At 40.5% G+C, this 20,347-nt stretch overlaps 1 protein-coding gene across 1 annotated transcript; it reads left to right on the forward strand.

Annotated features, from left to right (window-relative positions):
- The first annotated feature begins 202 nt into the window (after positions 1–202).
- On the forward strand, positions 203–20,302 carry ENPP5 (ectonucleotide pyrophosphatase/phosphodiesterase family member 5). Its single transcript, XM_050950838.1, has 4 exons — positions 203–260; positions 6,712–7,581; positions 14,690–14,866; positions 16,614–20,302. The coding sequence occupies exons 2-4, from the start codon at positions 6,753–6,755 to the stop codon at positions 16,997–16,999; spliced, it is 1,392 nt and encodes a 463-aa protein (XP_050806795.1). The 5' UTR covers positions 203–260; positions 6,712–6,752; the 3' UTR covers positions 17,000–20,302.
- The last annotated feature ends 45 nt before the right edge of the window (positions 20,303–20,347 follow it).

Genomic DNA, 20,347 nt, shown 5'->3' on the forward strand with positions numbered 1-20,347 from the left:
ACCCAGCCGATCACCTGCTCTCTCAACTGCGCACGCGTCTCTTTCCGCCCCGCCCGTGACCACCCTGCCCCCAACACGTGACTGACAGCGTCGCTGGCCATTGGGGGCTGGGAGCTGGGCACAGGAAGTGCTCAAACAGTAGGCGGGATGGAGGCGGGGTTTATCTGGGAAGGGGCGGGGTCTGGGCGGGGAGTGGTGGAGTAGGGTGGGTGGTAAAGCTCGTGAAGTTGCCGCCGGGAGCGTGTGACTGAGGCGCTGAGGTAGGCAAACCCTCTGCCCCTTGGCTGGCCGGGACGGCCCTGATCCCACCCCCGCCCCCCGGGGATAGCGATATATCGCGGGTCAGCTCCGCGCCCTGCCCCCCGGGGATACCGATCTGTGGGGGGCGTGGCCGGCTCATCCCTCTGGCCCCAGGGGGTACCGCTCTATGGAGGGGGGGCGGTGCTGGCTCCCCTGGGGATACCGACATATGGGGGGGTGTCAGCTCCCCCTTCTAGACCCATATGTCGGGTGTGTCCCCAGAGGGACACGGGGGATGGGATGGGATGGGATGGCTGCCTCTGAGACTCGCTTCTCTTGATTGAGAGTAGGTTGCAGGGGTGCCTGTCTCCTGATCCCTAACTGCGGGCGGGGGGGGGAGGACACCCGGAGGATGAGGCTGGGTGGGGCTTGCTCAGCGCTGTTTTACAGTATTGTTGATTTCTCTGATTAATTTTAGATGTGCAGGTCAGTGGGAAGCAGAAGATACTCCAAATCCCTCCTCCCTCCCCCCCCCCCCAAATATGCACATGCACACATCTCTCTCTGTCCTGCTTGATCCAAATGCTCCATGCTGATCCCCTCTGCATTTCTACACTGGTCTATGCTTTTGAGACACTTTGCTTGGATTGGAGTCTAGATTATTGTCTGTGGTATCTGAGCCCATCACCCTAGTGTATCTGGATGCCCAGGGCTCCTCTCAGTAATGTCATCAAGTCGAGGTGCATGTGGCCGGTTAAAACCAAACTTCCCACTGTCATCTTAGGGAAACAAGACCTGTGCAACAGCCCTGATCAGCTTGAAATGACAGGAGTGAATGCTGTTAGGGGTGAATGAGAAAGGGCTGCTGGGTGGAAGATCCATGTAATGTCTTGATCCCTGTTGATCTCCTCCAGTATGTCGTCCCTTTTATCTCAAACTTCGATGAATGTTTCATAGATTCTTAAGGCAAGAAGAGATGATTATATCAGTTTCACGGATCCAGTATCTGTGCTGCACCCCAATTTTTAAACAGTTCCTTGGAGGAACCTCTTCAGTGTAGCAGATCCCCAATGGGTCCCACTCCTCCTTAAAAGTAGGCCAGTGGACCTCAGAGCCTCTGAGATTAAGCCTCTGGGCTCCAGCACACCTGTTTCACTCTGCCTATTGACTTCAACTGAGATAGATTCATGACTTACACTTCTCCGGGACCAGTGCATCTCAGCCAGGCAACCTACTCAAAACAGAGTAGGGTCTATTGGGAAGTTTTTAGGTTAGCAGGTACCATAGAGGAGCAAAGGTTAAGACATAGTCCATCCTGACCAAATCAGTGCTCCACCCAGAAAAGGTGTCATGGAATCCATTTGTTGTCTCTCTCCCATTTCTTCATCAGGCTATGGTTTGGTCTCCATTATAGAGTTAGGGCAACTTAAGGCAGCTTACGTTGACCTAATTATGTCAGTGTCTACACTAAAGCCTTGCTCCTGCCAATGTAAGTAAGTGCCCTACTACACTGACCTAATAATTCTACCTCCAGGAGAGGCATAAGGCTGATGCAGTGTAGTTAGGTTGATGCAGTGATTGTGTAGACACCATCTTACTTACCTTTGCTGTTGGCTGTCATTCTTATCAATTTCACGACTAGGCACTGGAGCTGTGAAATTAACAAGAAAAGCTCCCTGCTGTGAACTCTGCAGGGCTCACAGCTGGGCTGTCACCCCAGGGCAGGTGGGGGGGCTCCATCTGGAACCTATCTGCTGCCTGGGCTCCACACCATGCTCCCAGTTCCCTGCTGTATTAAAGAGGCCTTTAGTACCTGCTAGTTTCTAATTCATTCTTTTCCATAACCTTCCTTGTTAACTATAAAAATGATTCTGCAATAGAACAAGTTATCAAGTTTTTTTGTAATGTAACCTTCACTCTTTCCCAGCTCCATCTTAAGTCCATTACTATTTGGTGATTTATGATAGGAATTGGTCCCTCCATGTAATTAAAAACTATAATATTGTTTTCTTCACATGTCCACATCTCATCCTTTTGCTTAGGTCTATTCCTCTGTCACTTTTGTTGCTATGCTTTCAAACATTGTATTGTGAAGCAGAAATTGTAAAAACCATGAAGAATGGTGATCTTGAGATTAAAACACTGAATTGAGACTCAGGAGAATAAGGTTCAATTCTTGGCTCTGTTATTGACCATATGTATAATGAAGATAATAGTTTTCAACCTTAGAGAAGTGTTTTGAGGATAAATCTATTAATGTTTGTGAGGTGTTAATATATGAGAGCCATTTGAGTGTCTATATAGGTAGTTCAGATTGATTGATAGTGGTATTGCAAGAGAGAGCTGAACTGGGGCAGGCTTTGGGATCCAGGTTGTAAGCTGATGGGAAGGAGAAAAAATTGCCAAAGGTTGTGGAGATTTAGACTTTGTCTCACAAATACTTGGTTGATTTCCACAGATAAATAAAACAAGAGTTCTGCCTTCATTTGTTCTTCAAGCTTGTCTTTTAAGGAAAGCTCAGCTTCAGGGATCAGATGCACAAAGATCATCAATCATAAACCTTGTGGATGTGGTCTACTTGATAGTCACTATAAAACTAGTACTGATTTCAGTGCAAGGCTGTATATTGATTTCAAAAGAGTCATTAAAATAATGAATGTATTGGATAAAGAGTGAAAGGCAAATCTGCCTTATGTGCCTCACTATTGCTGATATGTGGGACTGGACCTGTCAGTCAGCTAGAACTGGTTAAAATAACAGTATAACGAGGAAACAACCGTATGCAGTAATCCTGTAACAAATAGAGGAATAATCCTCTTGGCAGGACAAACAAGCATTTTTAATGGGCTTTTGAGCAATGAGCTGTTGCATGTAAACCTGTTTTCAAGGCTTTACAGGGGATATATGCCTGCCTTGAATTGGAATAATTAATAAGTCTTGATTAGAAATGTACAGGAATGATAAAACTAAAGCCTTCAGTGAATAAGTAGTATCACAAGAGAAGATGACTTCATTTTGTATGAGCTCTGCACCTGCTGCTATATGTAGAGAACTCTTCAGGGTTTCTGCCGGGCAGCTGATTTCTTGATGAATCAGCTGATCAGACACAGAGCTAACTGTTTTCATGACTATCCAAGAAGAAAACATTTTCTGAATGCAGCCCATAACAATCACTGATTTTAGTTTGCAGTGGTCAGATTAGATATGAGAGTATTCTCATTTTAGCAAAGAATTTCTCATTTCATGCTTTCTGTACTAAGTATATTCAGAAGTCAGTGACTGTTGATTTAAAAGGACAGAAGAATTTTTATGCTTGGCACTGGACTGCTAAGGAAGTGCAGTTATGAATCATCTGAGATGCCACTTAATCTTTCTCCTTTTCTGCCCTTTTCCTTTATAAATTAAGAGACTTTTGGTAGAGAGAGATTTAAAATCTTTATATGTTAAGGGAAGTTAGATGGCTGAGAGTTGTATGGAGTATTTCACCTCTAAATCTCTAGATTCAATATGAGCCGGGTTGATAGTAGCTTAAAATTAATACTGCCTTTGTGATCGAAGCACAACATGAGAAGTAATTTTTCCACTGTACTCAGCACTGTTCAGTTCTCAGCTGGAGTAATGTTTCCAGTTCTGAGCATGACATTTTGGTAAAGATGTGGACAAATTGGAGAAAGTCCAGAGGAGAGCAGCAAAACTGATTAAGGTCTAGAAAACATGACGTACAAGGAAGGATTGAAAAAAATGGGTTTGTTTAATCTGGAGAAAAGAACACTGAGATGGGGACATGAGAACAGTCTTTAGGTACATAAAAGGTTGTTATAAAGAGGAGGGTGATAAATTGTTCTGATTCACTTGTTAGGATATAGATATTTAGGCCTGTCTGCAAAGGCCTATACTTTAAGAATTTAGGTGTATTCTTATCACTTAGCTAGTCATAGAGGTATAAAAGAGAGAATCAAAATCACTCTCTGCATGTGTAAGGGCATTCTCTCACTGTGACAGTCTGAGGCCTGGTTCTTAGGCTAAGGCCTTTGGCTAAGCAGCAGAGGCCAGTCATAAACTGGGAAGTGTATGGTCACATCTATGCATTCCAAACTAGTCACATTGAAATAAGGTGCTATTGGGGTGTTAGGAATATCAGGACAGGATTGTATTCCTGTCACCTCCAGAGAAAGGGAAGAGCCTAGAAGATGTAAAAGGAAACTTAGTTTGATAGCATCCTGTCTGGCAATTACTCACTCAGCAATAGCTGGGATGTGAAATCCTCATTTCTGTATTGTTCTATCACTGTAATCTTCACTTTCCTATTGTTTGTCTGTATAATCTCTGTGTGGTTCTGTGATTGTCTGTGTGCTGTATAATTAATTTTGTTGGGTGTAAACCAGTTAAGGTGGTGGGATATAATTGGTTAAATAACCATGTTACAATGTGTCAGGATTGGTTAGTTAAATTTCAGCCCATAAAATGATTGGTTAAGGTATAGCTAACCAGAACTCAAGTTTTACTATAAAGTCTGCATTCAATCAGGAAGTAAAGGGGGGGAATTGGGATCCTGTTTTGCTAAAGGGTGAATGGGAACAGAGATGGCTCTGTGGTGTCAGAGCTGGGAAGGAGGACACTGAGGAAGGAAACTGGAATCATGCTTGCTGGAAGTTCACTCCAATAAACATTGAATTGTTTGCACCTTTGGACTTCGGGTATTGTTCTCTGTTCATGTGAGAAGGACCAGGAAGTTAGAGGGTGAAGGAATAAGCTCTCTAACATCACTGAGGACAGGACAAGAAGTAACAGGCTTAAATTACAGCAAGGAAGGTTTAGGTTAGACACTAGGAAAAACTTCCTAACTAATGGTAGTAAAGCATTGGAGCAAATTACCTAGGGAGGTTGTGGAATCTCCATCATTGGAGGTTTTAAAAACCAGATTAGACAAACTCCTGCCAGGGATAGTTTAGATAATACTTAGTCCTGCTTCAGTGCAGTTTCGTGGAGTGGACTAGATGACGTATTGAGGTCCCTTCCAGTCCTACATTTCTGTGATACCTGGATTTTTTTAAAAAATGTGCCATAGCTGGAACAGGAAATTATAATTTAGTATGTCATTAATCTAAAATGTGCTTTACATTTAATTTACTGCTTTTCCCATTATAAATGCTCTGAACATTTGATATTCCAGTATCAAAATACACTTAGGGAGTGTTAGTGAAATTTTAACTGTAGCCCCTCTGTGATGACTTGTTTCCCCTCTTCTGAGCAGCTGACATATACTTGGTGACTGGTTATTTGGTACCTTTGCTGCCACAGTCTGGTATTACCTCCTTGTCTCTTTTAGACTTTAGAGTTAAAAGGTTTTAGTTTTTTCCACCCAGGAACTTGAAACCCAGAGTTGCACTTTGCACATGATAATTACTGTGTAGCATCACTTCAAGAAGATGATGCCTAAATAATTAGGTTGCATATTTCAGGCTTAGTTTTAGAGTTAGTGAAAATAGAGTATCTTACTTATTACTTGAATAACAATTATAACTTAACAAGGAATTCCAATTTAAAGAAATAGTTTTATACACAGAAACTTCTTTTTTTTTTAATCCCATGTAAATGTATCGTGTGTGTGTGTGTATTATACACAACCCATGTAAAACTATTGTCACCTCCCCGCATCAACTCTTGCTGCTAAGTTACTGGGATGGCTTTGGGAGTCACTCACTTTCTCTGAGGAATTTTTCACCTCCAAAGCCCACCACAGTCTATCTATGTGGGAAGCTTCTGGGGTTAGGAACACCAAGCTGAGCTCTCTTCAGGCTCCCTCCTCAGAGCTCTACTTACCCCTCTTAAGTTAGCCCACCTCTCCAGGCTAGTCCAGTCAAACCTTCTGTCTGACCTCCGACTCCCAGTGGTTTCCTGTGAGTGCCCTGTCACAATTCCAGCTCTCCCTTTCTTGAGATCCACTCTGCAACTGTCACCTTAACCAACCTCCCTACAGGCTCAACCCTCTCTGGAGCCTCAATAGTTCCTTCACGCCCCCCCTTTTCCATCACTTTAGTTTGATGATAACAGTCTGAATGGAGAAGAGAAAGCATTCCATTATGAGAGGAGAGAGGAAGCCTTTTTAGTCTCAAATGTTGGCAAATTTGTAAGGGTGGAAGAGGAAGAATGGGTTTTGGGGTTTTTTTGTTCAAAGCACTGGCTGTACCACAGACTCTCTTGTAATGTTGGGTAAATCGTTAAATTTTTCTGTACCTCAGTTCCTCATCTGTAAAATGGGGATAATGCTATTCCCTTACCTAGCAGGGGTGTTGAGGGGAAATTCACTAATGTTTGTGAGGTGTTCTACAGTGATGGGAGCCACATGAGTACCTCTAGACAGGGATTACTCAAAAACTTGTTTCAGATTCACTTATATTGTAGTAAAGATAAGTGTTCAAGATAATTAACTTGCAGAAGTGATAACTGACTTTTGCCTTTGTATTCTAGAGATACCAACTTGGTGCCTGAGTGAAAAAGCTTTTTCCAGAATGGCTTTGAATTGCTACTGGGGAGTCTTGGCAGTCTGTGTGATGACTTTTCCAAGCACACTTTGTTTCCAGCAGGACCAGTCCAGAGTGTTACTATTATCTTTTGATGGATTTCGATGGGATTACATTTATAAATTCCCAACGCCTAACTTTCATTATATTATGAAGAATGGTGCTCATGTTAAACAGGTTACTAATGTGTTTATTACAAAAACTTATCCTAATCATTATACAATGGTGACAGGTCTCTATGCAGAGAGCCATGGCATAGTCGCTAATGAAATGTATGATCCTGTCCTGAACAAAACTTTCTCCCTGAACAGCATGAACATCCATAATTCAAAGTTCTGGGAAGAGGCCTGTCCAATATGGGTCACCAACCAAATGGAAGGACACAGAACCGGAGCTGCTATGTGGCCTGGAACAGATGTAAAAATACATGGAGTCTTTCCTACGCACTATATGTCTTACAACGAGTCTGTTTCATTCAAAGATCGAGTTGACAAGCTTATTGATTGGTTTACATCAGAAGAACCCATCAGTTTTGGTCTTCTGTACTGGGAGCAGCCTGATGCGATGGGGCATGTTTTGGGCCCAGAAAATCCACGTATGGGCGCAGTCATTAGTGAGATTGATGACAAGCTAGGATATCTTGTGTCAGAACTGAAGAAAGCAAAGTTGTGGGACACACTGAATATCATAATCACAAGTGACCATGGAATGGCACAGTCTTCTTCAGAAAGGCTCATAGAGCTTGATCAGTACGTGGCTAGAGAGCTGTATACAATGGTTGACCATTCTCCTGTGGTAGCGATTTTACCGAAAGAAGGTAGGAACTATGGCATTAAAATGACAAGGTAACAAGCCTTATGGATGGGGGGATGTGGTAGATGTGGTATTTCTTAGCTTTAGTAAGGCTTTTGATACTGTCTTGCATGATCTTCTCATAAACAAACTAGGGAAATACAATCTAGATGGAGCTACTATAAGGTGGTTGAATAACTGGTTGGAAAACCATTCCCAGAGAGTAGTTATAAGTGGTTCACAGTCAAGCTGGAGGGACATAACGAGTGGGGTCCTGCAGAGATCAGTTCTGGGTCTGATTTTATTCAATATCTTCCTCAATCATTTAGATAATGGCATAGAGAGTGCACTTCTAAAGTTTGCAGATAATACCAAGCTGAGAGGGGTTGCAAGTGCTTTGGAGGATAGGATTAACATTCAAAATGATCTGGAGCAATGATCTGAAGTAAATAGGATGAAATTCAGTAAGGACAACTGCTAAGTTCTCCACTTAGGAAGGAACAATCAGTTGAACACATACAAAATGGAAAATGACAGCCTAGGAAGGAGCACTGCAGAAAGTGATCTGGGGGTTATAGTTGATCACGGGCTAAATGAGTCAACAGTGCAACACTGTTCCAAAAAAAAGCAAACATTCTGTGCTATATTAACAGAAGTGTTGCAGGCAAGACATCAGAAGTAATTCTTCTGCTCTACTCCATGCTGATTAAGCCTCAATTGGAGTATTGAGTCACCTTCTAGGGGCAACATTTCAGGAAAGATGTGGACAAATTGGAGAAAGTCCAGAGAACAGCAACAAACATTATTAAAGGTTTAGAAAAGATAACCTATGAGAGAAGATTTGAAAAAAACTGAGTTTGTTTACTCTGGAGAAGAGAAGATTGAGAGGGAATATAAGTTTTTTTCAAGTATAATAAAGGTTGATACAAGGAGGAGAGAGAGAGAAAAAATGTTTCCCTTAACCTCTGAGGACAGGACAAGAAGCAATGGGCTTAAATTGCAGCAAGGGTTGTTTAGGTTGGATGTTAGAAAAAACTTCCTAACTGTCAGGGTGGTTAAGCACTGGAATAAATTGCCTAGGGAGGTTGTGGAATCTCCATCACTGGAGATTTTTAAGAGTAGGTTAGACAAACACCTGTCAGGGATATTTAGTCCTGCCATGAGTGCAGGGGACTGGACTAGATGATGTCTCAAGATCGCTTCCAGTTCTGAGTTTATGAAAATTGTAACGAGAGAGAGCAAAATGGGCTTGCCCTTACAGGCTTGGGTATTCATGTCAGCAACCACATTAAAGCCAGTGGGACTTCTGTCATGAACTGACTTGCACGGGTTAAAGTTTGCAGCTCATGCCCTTGTTTAGTATTGATAGCTCTGTCTAGCATAGCTTTCTAAAATGGACTTTACTCATTTTTAAATTATAGGTGATTGAGGTCTCAAATCTGGGTTGAATTTAAAATAAAAATATTGTATGGGAGCTTTTTTAATAAAAGTATATTCAGGCTTTAAAAAGATTTTATATTTTGGCTTTAAACACTTCTCTGCAGCATTTTCAGCATTGTACTAGTGCATGAAAACAAAGTGAAGCTCGCCGGGGTACTTGCTGTCCAAGATGAATGAACTTGGAATAGAAGCAAATGTTGAAAATAAATATAGACTTTTGAAACCTCTTCAATTTAATTTCTAAAACTTTACTAATTGACAGAATTTTTAAAATGATTTGCAACGTCTCCCTTTAATAGGAGTGGCATCCTACTTTTGTCATCTCATTGATGCATAATGTGCTTTTCTTTCTATCCATGTGGAGGTCATTGCTTTAAATATCATCTTTTGCTTGAAGATGCTGATCTTCATGTTTTGCTGTTTCAGTTCTGTAGTTTGCTGGTAATACAAAACTAGTCTTTCATAGGCATAGCTAAAATTACTTTCTTTTTCCCAACAGGCTTTTAACTTTTTTTTTCAATTGTCCAACAATAAAGTACTACTTACTCAGTCGCTAGTTACAGCTAGAGGTTTTATTTTCAATTTTTGTATAGAATTATGTTCTAAGAAATTAAATAAGAGTAAATTATTGCAGCTAATTCTTCAGCTCAAAATTTAGCCACTATTCTCTTGTTTAACATGTTGAGGCCCCAAGGGTCAGTAAAGCTGTGAAAAACAAAGCAGTAGTGCCTCTCTTCAGCAAGGAGAGGAAAAACTTGTTCTAAAAAGATCGAAGTGCAGATTATTACTGGTAGGGCACACCAATGCTTCATTGTATCTTCTTACTTATAGTTGACAGGTTGAAGCCAATGACATCTATCAAAGGTAGAAGCTGAGATGTTTTTAGTGTCTGCTATGAGGGATCTGATATACCAACCTCTTATCAGAATATGCTCTTCTTTTTTCCTCTTCCTCCATGTGTCCCCCACCCTCCCCCAAAAAATCAGACTTGGCCTTTCTCAGCTTGGGCAGCCCCAGTTGTGTGACATACTTAAGGGGCATTTGAACCTTTCTGAGAGAAGTATCTCATCCTACATGTTGTACACTGCAGACCAAATTCTGCCCTTAATATACAGTAACTCCTCACTTATTATAGTTATGTTCCTGAAAAATGCGACTTTAAGCAAAACGATGTTAAGCAAATCCAATTTCCCCATAAGAATTAATGTAAATAGGGGGGTTTGGTTCCAGAGAATTTTTTTTTGCCAGACAAAAGGCATTATATACATTTTAAACAAGCAATTTAATACAGGTATTAAACAGGCTGGCAGCCCCCCATCAGATCCCCTCCCTCTGGTGGCTTCCTGCCTGCTGGCGAACCGCACGGATCAACACCTTCCCCCTGCCTCTTGCCCACGTCAATCAGCTCCTTGTGGCGTTCAGGAGGCTTGAGGGAGGAGCGAGGACGTGGCACACGTGCTCCCCCCGCCTCCTGAATGCAGCAGACCAGCTGATTGCTGCGGGCAGGAGGAAGGGGGGAGGCTGCGCGCCGCATCCTCACTCCTCCCCCCCCAGTCTCCTGAACACTGTAAGACAACTGATTGCAGCGGGCAGGAGGCAGGAGAACAGGGGTAAGATGCTGACCCGCGGGGTCCGCGGGCGGGAGGTGCTGGTGTGGGGCACGTAGGGGAGCTGATAGGGGGGCTACCAGCTGTGGACAAAGCAGGCAGCCAAACAATGTTGTAGAGGAGCATTGCACAACTTTAAACAAGCACGTTCTGTAATGGAACAAGGACGTAATATCGAAACAACGTTAAGCAAGAGGACATTAAGTGGAGAGTTATTGTACATACAAATGTGATTAACTTTAATTTGAGGCTAAGGTTGTATGTCCAGGAAGAGGTTACTATCTTTTCTCAATCTAGGGGTGAGAAAAGAGACTTTAATGCTTTGTAGAGGGGAGCAGGGTTGCAGGAAGTGGGTGGACATGTACAACCACATTACCTTCAGTCAGAATGTATTGGTGTAACTGAAGACAGAACTTGGGCTAGCAGACGGAGAGGGAGGATCCACTTATAAGAAGCATGCTATGACCTTTTTACTAAATAAGGTCATAGTTTTAGCCCCAAAGACAAATAAACATTAAACCATTAAAAATCACACTTCCTACCTTCAGTTCTTTCTAGGCTGGAAAGAGACCACTTGTCGGGGTTTGGCTTGCTGCCTGTTTTGAAATGTGGATGCATGAAACACAAAAGAAGATAGCAGCTTTATTTCTAAATATCAGCTAGTGCTGCAGAAATGTCCTGCTCAGCTAGTGACAAAATTATGATTTGCATAGCGCATGTGACAAAATCCTAAATTATATTGTAAATAGATTCAGCATGTGCAGGCTTCTTACTGTTAAAACGGGGAAGGCATGGTAGCAAGGGAAAGCAAACTGCAAAGCTTTAATATTGAAAACCCAGCACATATATGAGCAAGCTTAGGAACCAAAACTGCATCTGTTTTCAAACCCCCTTCCTCATCTACTTAACCTGTAAGTCTTGGATTCAGGGTTTCTTATATGAAACTTAATGGCATCACCAACATCTAAACAAGAGCAGGAAGGCTAGTTTAGGTAATTGCTCTGCAGTGGCAGATGCCATCAGTCGTCTGAAATAGCCTTGTATGTTCTGTTAAGTGGTAGTGGTGTCACTAGGCACTACTGTGCCTCACTGTAGCTGCGGGCAGACTTCATTGGGAACAGGATGGAGTTTTGTGAGGCAGAGGGAAGCTGAAACCCTGAGCACAGAACTTGCCAAGAAAGGAATTGAGGACAATGATATTCGGTTACCTTTATCTTTTAAGATGTAATATAGTGTGAGAGCATGACCTAAAGAGAAGGTTGCTTGACACTTCCAACTACAAGGCCCAAGTGCTTAAAACTTGCGAAATTTTAACCATTGGAGGTGATATTTTCCATGCCAGTGATCTACCTGAGGCTGACTTTTTAAAAGTTTCTGCTAAAACAATGCTGCCTGTGTTTAAAAAAATAATTACAACCATTTCATTGAAGCTCTTCTGCTTCCCTGCTTTGGCACAGGGACTTGAAATTTGGCGGGAGGTTTCTCTTGGTATGTCTATACCTCAGTAAAACAGAGGTGGCTGGTCCTGTGTCAGCTGGCAGGCTCAGGGGGCTAGGGCTGAAGGCTATAACATTCCACTGTAGATACTGGGATTCTGGCTGGAGCCCAGGCTCTGGGATGTGTTTTATTGCAGTGAAAACATATTCTCTGGTGTTAGGGATGTGCCTTTTCTGGTCCCTGAAACAAGGCCACAGGGTGTGGGGAAGCAAAGTGGTACCAGAGCAGTGAGCAGAATGGGATGGAGAGGTAGATAGGTGCAGAAAGGGATAGAGACAGTGGCCATTGGGGTAGATAGGAGCAGAGGGGAACAGACTAGCTGGGGGGTACAGGTGCAGAAAGGGGTATAACCACAAGAACACACTCCCCATCAGAACCTGTAATTGATTGCACAGGCAGTTTTAATTCTGGCATTTTCTGACTTTTGAATGGTAACCTTAACATACTTACAATGTAGTTATGTAACATACATGAGATTTAGTTACTGATTTTTTTATGTTAACCATTTAACAATATAGTTGCAGAAAATACAGGTCAGTTTACTTGTACACAGGAAGGCTATTAATTTGCTGTGTCCTTTACCACCTTTGTGAATGTTCATGATTTTTCAGAGATGTCTGAACAGACCCAGATTTTTATTGTAACTATAGTAACAGTATGGGTGGGGTTCTTTGTTTTTATGTGGTTTTAAGCTGTTTATATTGGGACAAATACAAAAATGTGATCTTCGAGGTTGTGAGCAGAGATTAGCGCTTACTTAAATCTTAAAAAACAATCTCTCTCCATGGGGCTTTTGGCACAGAAGGTTTTCTAAGTAGAATGTAAAGCCTTCAGCTCTCGCTGAATCACAGGAGAACAGTGTTAAAAGCCAGGGATGAAGACAAGGGCGAGATTCCTGGCATCAGACTGTATTTCTTCAAAGCAGCACCTTTTGACTCCTTTAGTTTCCATTAGTGAAGTGTCTGACATTTTACTGATACCTTTTTTTTTTCCCCTTCACCATGTTTCCTGGGCCCTACTATTAACTGCTTCTTAGCTCTGCTTTGCACTGCTCCTCTGCTCCTCCCCATTACTCTCCCCTCATCTTCCTCCACTTCCCTTTCCATAGCTGCTTTTACTACAAACTTTACAGAAAACAGAAATAGGTAAATGATAAAAGTAGCACAGAAATAGATCTCTAGAAGAATGTAAACTTTTGGAGGCAGAGAATCTCTTTGCTACGTGTTTGTACAGTGGGGTCCTAGTTCATGACTGGGGCTCTGAAGTGCTACAATACAAATAGACAATGATAAACAAAACTTGTAGACTAAAATATATTTGAACCTCTATCTGTTTCTACTGTGTTTTTAAAACCTCTATCTATTTCTATATTTTCCCTAAATTTTTAATCTAGTGTGAACATTCAAGTTGTGCAGGCTGTTAGACTGTGTAAGTGTCTAATTTTATGAATGACTTTCATGTTCCTTCCCATTCCGCCTTATTGCTTATTTTTTGTCTTGAAGTAAGTTCTAAACTTCTTGGGCAGGGACCAGTTTTTGTACCATACGTAGTGCAGTAATTTGCTAATCTGGATTTGGGCTTCTGACCATTACAGAAACATTAACAATAAGTAAATAATTTCCAAGCACAGAATATATCATTAGGATCATATAATACAGATTTGGACTTCTCCCCCCAAAACCATAAGCTGATTGGTTAGCTGCTTAGTTGGGACCTAACCACCAATTGAAGAAAATTGCCACACCTATAATTTGAAATGGTGTGACAAAGAGGAGGCAAAGTTAATTAGGATCAGATACCAAAGTGGGTACTGAAATTCTTTTAAAATAAATACTATGGACTTAAACTGAAGATGGTTGGCTTCCTGTTAAGTAAAAGTTATGCTTTCGAAGCTGCTGTGGAGAAATCAACAGCTCCCAATGCAGCTTTTTAAAGGAAGATGAACTCTAAAGCAACCCAGCTGCCATTGAGATGCTATTGAGCACCATAGATGGTTTCTGGGGAAATGTGGCTATTCCCTTTTGAAGCTCTGTTCCCTGAGCCATCTGTGTGTACTGAATAGAACATTAGAGAAAGTGTCACTTCCCTCCTTTCAAGCTTTATATGCAACAGGGAAGAATCCGTTTATCCACAAAGGGGCTTACCTGATTCCTTCTAGCTGAAGTGAATATGTGAAACTCCTATTGCTGTGCACAATGATGATAAAACAAAAAGTTGACCATTTTACACTTGTGTTTAAAAAAAAAAAAAAAAGAAAAGAAAAACACAACATAAGAGAACTGTTGTAATTCTATATTGAGGGATAAGACAATTTATTGGAATGTGCTCTTACGCTCATCACCATACTTTTCTGGTGAGTAATGTGATCATCCAAAACTCTTAACAATAAGGTTACACAGCATCACATACTGTCTGCCTAGAACTCCTTTTATGGCTAAATTCTGCTCTTCAGTGTAACAATATTTTTTTTCTCCTTCATACCTAGTGCTGAAATAGATCATTTAAGCTATTGCTAGCATGTATACTAAGTGACTCATCATTGCTACATGTGTTTTATCACTATTAAGTTCTTGTTTTATTTGGTCTAAGGCAAACTTGATGAAGTGTATGAAGCCTTGGTCAATGCTCATCCCAACATGACTGTTTATAAAAAGGAGGAGATTCCAAATAGATTACACTACAAACACAACAGTAAAATTCAACCAATCTTAGCAGTGGCTGATAAAGGATGGGAAATTTTACAAAACAAGTCTGATCAACTTCTCTGTAAGTATATCTTTCTCCATTCTGTTTCAGATCCATCCATTCTATTCAAACTAGCACAATAAAGTTATTAAATGCTGCGACCCCCTCTCCAGCCCTCAAAGTCCCATACTTGGCTTAAAAAGGGTTAAGAAGCCTTCAAACATAGGGGTGGAATTTTCAAAAACCCCAAAAGAAATTTTCAAAAACATCCAAAGGTGTACCATCACACTGAAAGTCAATGGGACTTGTGCTCCCAACTCCTTGTAGGAGAAAATCCAGTCCTAAAGTGGCTTCTGGAACTTTAGCTGATCACAAATATAACTTTAAAAAATAAGCAGTTTCTTCTTTCAAGAGCTGGATCTTGGAACAACTTCTTAAGAACCTAGAGCCCAATTCTGTAAAGTATGGTATTGCAGTATGAAGCACTGCCAGCTCAGCCTGTTGATCTGAGGGGGATTAGTCTGTAATGCAGAATACATGGACATCGCTTTGGAAGGGACTTCTGAGATGGATTAGAGAAACTGGTCTGCTGATTCAGAAATTGGAGAACATTTTTGTTAAACAGGCAAAGAATATCCTAGCCCAGGGGTGGGCAAATATTTTGGAATGAGGGCCACATCTGGATATGGAAATTGTATGGCAGACCATGAATGGTCACAATTAACAATTCATGTTCAAACAGGGACAATACAAATTTGTTTCAAAATCAACACTATTAAAATAATCCTGTTGAACAATGCGCTGTTAGAAAATTACATTACTGAGCTGTTTGTTGATTTTACCACACAGTTTTGCTCCTGTCTGAACACACATTGTATGTTAGCTAAAACTTCTCAGTGTACTACTCTCAGGAAGTTTAAATGCTAATTCTGGCTTATGCTTCTAATCTCGTCAACTCTAGGATCACTTAAAAGCAAACTTTCCAACTGGTGAAAAGCTGATGTCAAAGTATTCTTCATAGCTTACCAAATATTTTCACTGTTCATATTAATCCAACTATTTCCTCACTTTTCCCCTCCATGATGCGTGTATTCATGTGCATACATTTCTGTTCTAGGGCTGTCTATGAGCTGTGAGACAATGGCTCTTTTCAAGAAAACTGCATTGAAGCACTAGTTGTGAGACTGCTCCATGCTTCTGTCTCCATATCTTTTCCATATTGTTGACAGGCATGTGGGGTAGAGGATGAGTCAGGGTCTTGCACTAAGAGTTCCAGAAGGCTGGAGGTTGGCCAGTAGTCATGTAGAGGTTGAGAAAAAAGCCTCAATTCAGTATGGAGCAGCCAGCCCAGTTGCAGAGTAGAATTCTCTCCTTTAAAGCAGGCTCCAGTGCATGATGCCTATGACCAGACACTAAACTCTTAATGCTTTCTGAGCCTGCCCTTCATAGGTCACTCCTGTCTCTGATGGCTCTTGAATCATCTCCTCTAGCCTCCTTGCCAATACAGAAGCCTCCTACAGTAAATTCTTGAATGCTTTAAGAGACTCCCTTGATTTATGTGAAATTAATGTTAACCTTCTAGGCATTATGATTCACAAGGTCTAATATGACTGATAATTACTACTTAACATTTGTGCACTTGTTCAGAAATGTAATTAAATCTTTGTTACAATAAATTAGGCTGTTTGTTTTCCTTTTGCAATTGTGGATTTTCTGGGGAAAGGTCCAAAGTTTCAATATTTCCTACTTTTAGTGAGCAATTGAAGTGTTTTAACAACTTGAGGGTGTCAGAAGGTTTTTGATAACTCACTTTCTCTTCTCTTTCCAGTGGGTAATCATGGATACGACAATGTCCTACCAGAAATGCACCCACTCTTCTTGGCCTATGGTCCTGCCTTTAGAAGGAATACCACCAAAGAAGCCATGAGTCTCACAGATCTGTATCCCTTGTTGTGCCATCTGCTTGGTATCAGCTCATTGCCAAACAACGGGTCATTCAGCAATGTGGAAGATTTGCTTCTTATGGAAGTTCCAAGAGACCTGAATCCGAAATATTATGCACAGGAGTCCTATGCCTGTTTTATAGGAGTTTTTCTTGGTAGCATTCTTGTTATTGTTTTTCTTCTTGTTTTTATTAAACACGTAACCCAGAGCCACCTACCTAGCATGCAGGTACAACACACTGAAATTTCCCAGCCGTTACTACAAGGGTAATATTACTTTCCAATGAAGGCACTTTAATAAAAACAATGAAAAGTTAATCTAGGTATTTTGAGCTTAAAAGTTTTCCTAGAAATTAGGTGAGGAAATCTGCAAAAATAAATGCACATAGTGCACTGGAGTAAATATGTAGCAGATGCATACAGGGAGAGCGTGTTTCTGTTGCGCCATATAACCACTTGATTTTTCAGGGGTTGAAAACCCCTCTAGATAACACTGGAAGGATATGTATATAGATATTTAGTACCTTTAAACCCTTGGATACCTCATTTTAAGCTAATATTGGGAAATAGAAATCATTTGAGATTCATTCACTAAGCTCTTGGTCTTTATCTTCTGGATTTAAACAAAAATCTATTTAGGTTAAGAAAAGAGTGTAAGGGATCCACAGTGGAAGAATGGGCAGATTAAATCTATACTATTCAAAATGCTCTGATTTTGTGCATTCAATATAAATATCACTAGAATAGTGTTTGTACAAGTTGCAAAGCCATGTATGTCTCTGAATTCTCTCTCTAAATTATAGCAACTAAAATACATACCTTGATATATTCCAATTTTGTTTACTATAATAATCAGTCAGCATTAAATTTATTTGAACTGCTATTTGGTTAAAAAGTTTAAGGCTTTGATGAACTAAAATATTCAATAACGAAGTGAAGTAGGAAAAAACATCATAACTAACAAGAAGCTACATGGGTCTGTATCATACCAGGAAAACTGAGCTGAATTATCAAAAGGATGCTATCTCATGGAAGTAATAAACAAAATATTGGACACAGCAGGCCAAATTCCCCGCCCCCCCCTCAGTTTAAGCAGCTGTAATTCCACTGATGCCAGTGGAGTTGAGCCCCTACCAGTCACCAGTGAGTTTGACTGCCCTTTTTAAATAATATATCTTTGCAAAGTGGGGGATATGTAGGACTTTCTTTGCAGCCATAGGGCAATCTGCATCACATTGTTTGTTGCAGACAGGAATCTGGGAAGTTTCCACAGAAACTATACTGATGCAGTGGATACTACTCATGAGTGATGTGGCAATGAGACCCTCTCTCATTCAAGATCTATTGTAATTAAAGAATTTTGCTAGTTTTTATGTAAAAACAATTTTTTGTCTGAATTGTAAAGGGTGGCTTTTGCTTGAAAGTGGATCACACCGGATAGTCTGAAATAAGCAAGAAAATTGATATAATTAGCAGGAATTCTTCCTTAATGCAACTTGTGTAGCAACAAAATTTGTTTGTGAGCTGTAAACATAATTCTGCTGCTGTAGCAGACATCTTTATAGCTGAAATAGGTGATTGTGCATTTTGGTCTTTAATTGTAGCAGGCAGTGTTGTGCATTTCTAAATTGAGTTATCTGACCCACAGAAGGCTGGTGTTTCATGGGCTGTGGCTTATTGTCAAATTGGGGTGGGCAAGAATACTGAAACTGGTAGTCACAGAATTCAGTTTCAAAACTCAGCATTGTGTATAACTTAATCTGACTCATGTCTGTGAAATTCTGTTGTAATTGTCCTGGGGAGCATGTGCTATTGCTCCATCTCCATCTTTGCTTAGGTGGTCAAGGAAAATCACCCTGTGGCCATAGTGCCTGTAATGTAAAGCTGCCTGTTGCTGGAGAAGCCCACATCCTGTTTTTAATGTCAGGTGATGATAAAAGTAGATTAGGCAGTAGACTTTCAGTCTTAGTTCATCAGACAATTCTTCTGAAACAGATGAAAATGGTGTTCACAGTAGTGGTTAAGACCTTGAAGCTCAGAGCAGATGAACCTAGATTAAAATCAGGCTACCAGTAAAATTTCCTAACAGAAAGGACAGGATCCACTGCAGTCTTTACTTTGGCAATCTTGTACTCAGGAATTGGTGGAAAGTATTTTGGTTGAATGGTAAGGGGAGATGTTTTGTATAAAATCTCTACCTTTTCTGATCTTAGTAACCTATATGCAATAATTCTCTCAGATCAATTGAATAAATGTATTCAAATTCAGAACTGAGAGCTACAATCTGACAGCGCTTCCTACATTGCAGAAGCCTAGATAATCTTCCCTTACTCTGTCCATTTTCAGTAGCTTCTTCACTCAAGCTCTGTCTCCTCATCCCCATGACCTTGGTATTAAAAATGTCATGCAGGATAGACAATGTGATCTTTCTTTGCACAATTGAATAGTTATTTTCTCTCAACGTGGCAGGGACCTTAATGTGGCTTTTTAGCAAATGCCACAGTGAGCAAGTAAATTATATCCTTAAGGGTGTAGTAAGCACTTGCAATTTGTTTTTATATCTGGTTAAAAGTTGTATAATTCAGTCTGTTAGGCAATTTACTGATTTAGGGAAAAAAGTTCAGTACATCTGTCAACAGTAACATTTGTACCCAGAATTCCTATATCTAAACATACAGTTTAGTGAAGAGCAGTGTGTTCTAAGAGAAAATTTTGTATTTGTGAGTCAATACCCCCAGGAAAAAGGAATTTTGCTAGTCACAAAACCTGTTTAAGTTGAAGCATGCACTGTACTGTAAAAATAACTGACAGGTTTTGAAGGGGGAGCTGTGTGTTCAGCTGTTAGATTTTTATATCCCTACAAGCTGAAAACTGTCTGTTTTCATGTTTTGTTTTAGTGTAAATAAAAATCTTTAATGTCTATTGTTTAGGGATAGTTGCAGGACACCGAATATCGGTTATGTTTACAAATGAACAAGCCTAAACCTGTAAGCACAAGAAATAGTACCATGGGAGAAATGTGATAGATGCTCCAGCCCATGCTCTTTGAAAGGGCACAGGGTGTGATGTGTGTGCCTTTGAGTACTTTAAGATTGCATGTGACTGAGTTAGTGGAAGCTGGGGTTAAAATATATTGCAACTGTGAGTTCAGGGAATTGGAAAGCTTGCACTGTTAAACAAAACACACTAAAATGTGGCATACTTTGACTCTAGTCAATAATGTTCTTTCCTATCTGCTTGCAAACTCATCATTTTGTCAGTGCTAGTAGTATTCAACTCATAACTAAGATTGTTGAAAAAACCTGAAACTTGTAACAGTTTTATGAAAAGATTTAAATAGGCATGTGTTTTAATTACTGAAATAATTACAATGGTAAATAGTAAAGAAACATGGGGGAGTTCTGGTTTCATAAATTGAATATGAGCAAACTAAGGGTCTGGGATATCATGAAACTGTAAGGCCTCACATGTATTTATCTTTTTATTTTGATATATGCAACTTAACTGTCTTCATAAAGGTATTTTCTGGCTGAGTTAACAATTACTCCTATTTATTTAACTACTTTGGAGAGAAGTATGGTGGATGAGGTAATGTCCTGTATTAGATGAACTTCTGCAG

Source organism: Gopherus flavomarginatus, chromosome 4, assembly GCF_025201925.1.
Source record: "Gopherus flavomarginatus isolate rGopFla2 chromosome 4, rGopFla2.mat.asm, whole genome shotgun sequence".
Lineage (NCBI taxonomy): Eukaryota > Metazoa > Chordata > Testudines > Testudinidae > Gopherus > Gopherus flavomarginatus.

Bases quoted from the DNA above. Each gene is read 5' to 3' on its own strand.
- ENPP5 (XM_050950838.1), top strand. From the start codon at position 6,753: ATGGCTTTGAATTGCTACTGGGGAGTCTTGGCAGTCTGTGTGATGACT. The intron at 7,582-14,689 runs GTAGGAACTATG...ATTTGGTCTAAG, and splicing joins AGCGATTTTACCGAAAGAAG to GCAAACTTGATGAAGTGTAT. The intron at 14,867-16,613 runs GTAAGTATATCT...TTCTCTTTCCAG, and splicing joins CAAGTCTGATCAACTTCTCT to TGGGTAATCATGGATACGAC.